Source organism: Propithecus coquereli, unplaced genomic scaffold (assembly GCF_000956105.1).
Source record: "Propithecus coquereli isolate 6110/MARCELLA unplaced genomic scaffold, Pcoq_1.0 Scaffold44, whole genome shotgun sequence".
Lineage (NCBI taxonomy): Eukaryota > Metazoa > Chordata > Mammalia > Primates > Indriidae > Propithecus > Propithecus coquereli.
In genome coordinates, this window is record NW_012150174.1 from 3,578,715 (window position 1) to 3,585,996 (window position 7,282).

At 36.8% G+C, this 7,282-nt stretch overlaps 1 protein-coding gene across 5 annotated transcripts in view; it reads left to right on the plus strand.

The window, feature by feature from the left end:
• SOX6 (SRY (sex determining region Y)-box 6) overlaps positions 1-7,282 on the plus strand; it is a 551,939-nt gene that overhangs the window by 313,380 nt on the left and 231,277 nt on the right. For all 5 annotated transcript variants that reach the window (XM_012654369.1, XM_012654370.1, XM_012654368.1 and 2 more), the window contains 2 exons: positions 2,529-2,701; positions 5,557-5,625. In XM_012654369.1, coding sequence (XP_012509823.1) covers positions 2,529-2,701; positions 5,557-5,625 — 242 coding nt within the window. The remainder of the gene's footprint in view (positions 1-2,528; positions 2,702-5,556; positions 5,626-7,282) is intronic.

The window sequence follows — 7,282 nt, forward strand, 5'->3', positions numbered from 1 at the left end:
GTAGGTATAACAAGAAAATTACATGTAGATTAGAATACTGCACAAAATATATGAATTAAATGTCCACATATCCCATTTATCTCATAACTTTCCAGTATATGCTCCACATTGCAGACAAAATGACCACATCATCTCTTGCTTAAAATACTTTAGTGATTTTGAATTGTTCTTAGAGTAAATATGAAGGTCATCAAATATGGTCTGTAAGAGGCTGAATGGTGTGACCGTTTCCTATCTCTCTAGCCTCATCTGTACCCTCCTCCCTTTATTTTCCTTGCTCAAGTTTCACTAACTTCTTTCAACTTCTGGAACACACCAAACTATTCCCCCCGCTTCCCCCCACTAGCACACACACAACACACACACACATACACAGGTCCTTTGCCTATATTTTTTTCTCCCTCTGAAAAGCTCCTTGGCCACCAACCACCCTCTAACAACTTCCTTCAGTTGTAGTTCCTTTGCTATTGTAAAGTTTCATGTTTTCTGGAAATTTCCTGATCCAGCTATCCTCCAATTCTTTGCCTTGTTATCGCCTAATCATCTTCCTGCTAACTTGTTTCTTTTTCAGTCTGCCTTCCCTGAACTAGGGCCCCCAAACTTGGTTAAACCTTCCCCCAAATATTTGTTTTGTTTGTAATTCTCATTTAGTTGTACATTTATATATGTGATTACTTGATTAAGGTTTCACCTTCAACTTTGGACTACAAACTGCTAAAGAGTAGTGACTATGTCTGCTTTTTATTAATACTTGCCATGGTATCCTTAGTTCTTGATGTAGTACCTGCACATAGCTTCCATTCAGACAATATGTACTGGATTAAAAATACATTAAATAAGTAAATAAATTGCATACTTTTCTTGTTTTGTATCTTCTCATTCCTGTATATGTTAACATTTACATTAGTTGAGCTTTGTGTGGTTTTCAAGAGATTTTATGATCCCTCTTGGGAGCCTCCTTTTGTATTGTAATATTTCTGGATGGTTCTTCCTTTTTCCAAGCTGAAATTCATATTGTGGAAATAAAAACCCTTTTCATTTTAATCAACTCCAAGAACTTAAAAGAATAGCTGGTCACTAGCTGTGATACAGTATTTGTTTCCTTATCAGTGGGATATACTTTCCAACATCTCTCTTTTTGTTTTAATTTTGATTTTAGGCCATCTTTTAGCTCAGTGAATCTGAGGGATCTAAGGGATACTGACAGTTCTTTCTTTGTTGTTGTTATGGACCCAAGTTGACCTTAAGAATCCCAAGGTAGTCCTGAACGTGGTGGCTTCTCTGCTGACATCAGTCTTACTTTGTGAGAATCACACCCTGGCAAGTGCTAGCCTACATCCTCTGAAGGTTCTCTTTCTCCTTGGGACCACTTAAAAAAATAAGGCCATGCATAATTAAAATATTTTTAGTTTCTCAGATTGTCCTAGTGATTTCTTAGCAGGAATGAGGAGGGTTTCATAAGGAGGTTGGAAGTTTCCCCTTCTATAAACACAAAAATTGGCTATCTTTGTCCCCTTTGACAGCTGGTGGCATCTTTCTAAAAAGCTTTCAAATCACAGATCATTTCTTCCTAATGAAATCTGTGTGGCTCAAATACAGTGGGTTGAAAGTTTTATCTAATGCTGCGGTAAAATGCTCTAATTTAGATTCACAAAAGGATTCTGTACCCTTTACTTATGAGAGCTGTGCAATTTGCCCATAAAAAGACTGTTCAGCACCATTAGTGCATACCATAAGTGTTCAGCGACATCATATTCATTAAATGGAATATCCTTATGCATGACCTTTTCAACCTCAAATGTGTTTTTTGCCTTTGAAGAATAGCAAACGACAAAGGGGTGAGGGAGCCCCCCCAAGCAACATTGTTGTCTTTAAGGATGAACTTGGGAATTTGAGCTTGATCCTTTCACAGGAAAAAAAAAATTACATTCAATCTTTTCTCACCTGAGGCAGTTTTTAGTCTCTCTGTAGAACTCATTCTATGGCCAAGAGATTGACCCCTGACTTCTGAACTTTAGGAACAGATCTTTGCACAATACAAAAATGTTGTGAAGGTAATAATCAGAAAATTTCTTAAATAATGTTTATTAAGCACCTACTTTGTCTTAGATACTGTTAGTCACTGAGGATAGAGGTGATTATAGAATATTAATATAATCTATGGTTTCTGATCCTTAGTACTAAATATCACAGGTTTCCTAGCTTGATCAGATAGGTTTGGGGTGGGGGAAGTGTGGTGAAAAGGAGAGAACGGGGTAGATCTGCTTGTTTTTTTAGAGTGAGAGGGAAAAGTGAGTGAGAATTTTACTGGGGACAATACATTTTCTTGGCGGGGACAATGATGAACGCCGACATTCATTCCATTGCTGTAGCTACTCTGTGGTGTTCCTGCACTCACAATGACCTTCGGTCATTTTCCCAGATCTTTAAGTGTCTTCGGGTGGTTCCTTTCTAAATTCTGCCCTTCTTTCTCTGATCCATTCAGATATTCCTCAAGCTTGTGAGATCTCTTCTTGCTTCCCTTTCAGGTACACCTGAGAGCCTGGCAGAAAAAGAACGGCAGCTCTCCACCATGATTACCCAGCTGATCAGTTTACGGGAGCAACTCCTGGCAGCGCATGATGAACAGAAAAAACTGGCAGCCTCACAAATTGAGAAACAACGGCAGCAAATGGACCTTGCTCGCCAACAGCAAGAACAGGTGAGCCCTGCGAAAGGAGCTGACGAACTGGAGATGTGGAATGTGCCAAGCTCAGCAAGTAATCACATTGATTGGCTTATTTGTTGCAAGCTTTCCTAAAAAATAAAAATAGAAGAGAAAAAGAAAGAGGAAGGAAGGAAGGAAGGGAGGGAGGGAAAGGCTTTGTGGAAATGCAGACTGAGTCTTCAGGACAATTAAGGGGATGTGTGGAGGACGAAGAAAAGCCTCATAGCAACTGTCCATAACTGAAATGATATATTGTTTCAGAATGTTTGGATTTGATTAATTACTTAGAGATACTTATTCACATAGGCATCCCGTGTCATCCCGAAGTAGCTTAATTATGAGTAAGTGACTTCTCTCTGGGCCTTATTTTCCTCATCCAGAAAAGGGAGTTCTATTCTAGAAAACCTCTGGAGATCTTTCAACTCACTGGTCCAGTGATTTTCTCTGGCTTTAAAGCTAGGGTGACCATACATCTAGGTTTTCCCCAGATAACCCTAATTATGCCTGTTTTCCTGTTGTGGCACATTCCACATCTCCTACTCCCTTCTACTGGCGAAAGTTGTCTTGGTTTGGAATATAAATTGTGTGGTCAATATTTATAGTCTAGGTAAATCATTGAAAACAAATTAGTACATGGCTCCTAAAAGGATTTGACTAAATTGACTTAGGAGTGAGAAAGAAGAAAAAATAGTAAAGTTTAAACTATATCTTTTAAAAATAAATCACTATCCCAAGTGTTTTTCTTGTCTCATAAGAGTACATTAATCTAACAACAATGATCCTGTAGAATAGTCCCTGATGCTTTAGATCAGACAGACCCAAATTAATGTGCAGTTTTTAGGAATCTGACATTATTACTGGAATTATCTTTTCAGTTAAATGTATTTTATAGGGGTATATAGAGCAATATATGCTCTGTTGATTTTAATGAGTTGTGACGTCTGGTATTTTATATGCTTGAATATTTGCCCACATGTAGGAATATGGACTCAGCCCCTAATGGAAAATAACATAAAGGAACACTGTAAAAAATCAGAAGTTAGAATGTCATTTAGCCATCCAGAGATGACACAGTAATTAACTATTGACACTTGTGAATAAGCTAGCACAAATTAATCTTGACACATTTGCAGACGAGTGATATCTTACAGTGAACACTTTGTAATTATATTTCAAAATGAAAATTAAATGACACTTAAAACTAGGTTGTCATGCTCAATGAAGCGAGCATGTAGCTCAACCGATTGGCAAATAAAATTCAGAATTTGAGCCACATGGTGCTTATGTGCCATACTTCACTGTGTCAAACTCATACGTCTAGAGTGGATGATAGTAATTGCACTGTGGTGTTTTGGATGCATTTCTATGCAGCACTTTATCATTTAGGAGGGACCATCAATATTAGATGCCTAGTGGTGTTTCACTGGTTTGCTAAGATGAAATAAATATTCAGGGGATCCAGCATCTATACCTAGAGCTGCAAAGTGAGTTGTACATTTCTGATTTGATTGTTGACAAGCAGAGTAGGCCATTCCAACCTGATTAAATACTGTTTCCATTTTGTCTAGAAAGCTTTGAGAAGGAGCAGTCCATTTCTCAAACTGTAGTCTACATTAGGGGCAGCTTTATCATGCCTTCCAGTATGTACCAGTCATCACCAGAAATCATAAATCAACATTTGAGAACAGACTACTATGTTGCCATCTTATACTGAATGAAATGTGATTTGGGTACTTCTCCCTGCACCAGGCTAGAACATTGAAAAGGCTCAGGAAGTATATAGCTGGGGATTGATCCATACTCATTTTCACTTCCAACACAGCTCATTCTAGAATACTGGCTTTTTGGGAATAGGAGGAAAAGACTAACTCTTGCCAATAAGGCACCAGTAAAGCAAATCCTTCTAAGTGTTCTCTGGCCACTTTTCTTTCTGGCTTCCTAGGGTTGGCAGTGAGTTCTCAATAAGACGCATCTCCCTGGACGTCAAGCTGTAGCAGCTCAGCTTTTGAGGCAATAAGCAGTCTGATGCTTGACTCATGCTTCATAATAAACACCATTATCCTAAGGAAGTTGTTTGACCTCCTGAGGGGCAGATTCAGTCATCAATAGGGCTTATGTTAAATGGTTAATATTTCCTTTTATAGACCAGATAATGTGGTTAGATGTTGAATTTGATTGTGGGTAAAACAAGGGAATATAAAACTGTATGTGGAGACTGTACTATAAAATAAACACATTGCCCTCAAAAAGATAAATAGATAAATGTTAAATTATAGCCTTGTTTGTTTTTAAAAATGCTTTATACATCACATACAACATCAACAAAAAAGCTAGAGATTTTTGACTTTTTGGTGTTGTTTTTGGCACCCCTTTGATAATATTTGTAAGTACATTAGTTCTGAAAATTTTTGCATTAAAAAAGTTTCACCCAAGCAGACCGTGTTATACAGTAATAGCTTTTCACTATCTTTGCTTACAGATTTTATTATACTTTTTACTTCCAAATTAAATGCTTTAGAACAATGTAGCCAAAGTTTTCCTGTCTTTATCCTGTAAGGGTTGGATTTCCAATTTCTCAATATTTCCAGCTAGCCAGACCAGATATAAGTGAATTGCTCACAAATGTAGTAGAAGAGGTAGTTTTCACCTACAAATAAAGTGGAGAGATGGTACCTGTTTAAAAATTTTTCCTTTTCTCCAACTTCCCTGATTCTGCCTCTTTCATTTTATAGGAACTCTTTCATATAGAGGTGCAGTAAAACATTCTCATAATACCAGGAGAGATACCTGAGGTAATGGCAAAGGTGTAAGCATTTCATTTTAACTTAATGAAACTTTATTTCTGATAGATTGCAAGACAACAGCAGCAACTTCTGCAACAGCAGCACAAAATTAATCTCCTGCAGCAACAGATCCAGGTCAGTGTATTTTATTACTCTCGTCTGATTATACTTAGATACTTTCCTCCTTGAAAATGGAATTTAAAATGCTGCAAATGCACCCCTGTCTTATAAACAGCACCAACAGTGCTGTTATTTAAGGATGTTGAACACAATTGTATAAGTGAATGTAAGAAATATAGACTAGATGGTGGTCTAAGCATTCTTCTCTGATGTGGTGTAAGCATTATCTTTTTTTCCTTTGGCCATTTACCTAACACAACCTAGCGGCAACTTAATAGTTTCCAAGGTAGCATAAGATGCCATTTTTATTGCCACAAACCACTTTCTGCTTTGTATTTTACCGTGTAATAGTACCATGGAGAGAAGCTTGCTTTTATTTACTTGTTAAGACTGATTGGGCCAATTATGAGAAGAATCTGGGAAAAGGCTGTTAATAATTAATTTGTTCCTTAACAAATATTAACTGCATTCCTCCTAGATGCTGAGGGCAATATAAAGATTAACAAATGATAGTCTGTCTTCAAGGAACTTACAGTCTAGAGAGGAAGAAAAACTTGTTCCTAAATAATTATGACACAATTTAGAAAGTTCCTTTCTCTTGTGGCAGTGTAAAAAAATATAGATCATAATTATAATGGTCTGGGAAGGAGAGGTAAAGTATCTAATTTCTGTCATTCGTTCTTGATGATTAATTCAATTAACAGCTATTTGAGATAGGTAAGGGAAGTAGTCTCCATTCCTAAATAGGGACATAGGTATGTGACTTCTAGAAAGCCCTAGCATAAGGAACTGGTTGTCTGGTGATTAATTCTCAGGAATACTAATCCCAGATAACCTTAACCCCCAATACAGACTGTTGTTTCTCTTGGTTGCTGTAGGTATTTTCTAAACTGCTGAGATCTGTGATTCAAACTAGTTGGGCCAGCATATTCTGAGTTATATTATTGCTTTTCTTGAGGTTAATACCATGTTTTTTTAAAAAAATCAGTAGCATAAAGTCATAGCTTATTCTAATCTTCTACCTTATTGATGAGTAGCAGTGATTTCAACTTAGATCCTTGCTTCGTTTTGTTAATTGTACTTGGTATTCCAGGTAGCAGTTACTACATTTAAAATACTGATTTGGTGTCTGAAGAAATATCTCTGCCTCATTTGGCATTTTGTCCAGCTATTTTCATAAGAGGTTTTAGCCAAATATTTTGTTTGTTTTTGTCCTGATTCTATGTTCTGTACTTGAGTATACATTAAAGAGCCCAAATATAGATGAGAATGGAATGTCTTTGGCGTTTTTGACAGTCAGCCTTTACAGGTAAATCTTGGAGTAATTTCTCATCCTGATATCTCTTTTATGACCCATGCTGAGATCGTTAATTAAATAACTGTCCAGGTGTTCCCTTGTTCTGCCCTTATTAGAATTGTCAGTGTATTTCCTACTGCTAAGGTCAAGATTTTTAGCTTGTGGCTTCCTACATTTTTCTCTAGATCCCTCTTTAAGAACTCAGTAGTTGTTAAATAACATGATCATTTAGTTCTCTCTAGTTTTCCTATTTATAAAGCAGGAATGGAAGAAGTTCTTTGCGATGTTCCTATGTCAGTTAATTATTATTAATATTTTTGCTACCTCTTTATTGCTTACTTTGTTTATTTCTAACATATTTCACTTCTTAGCCCA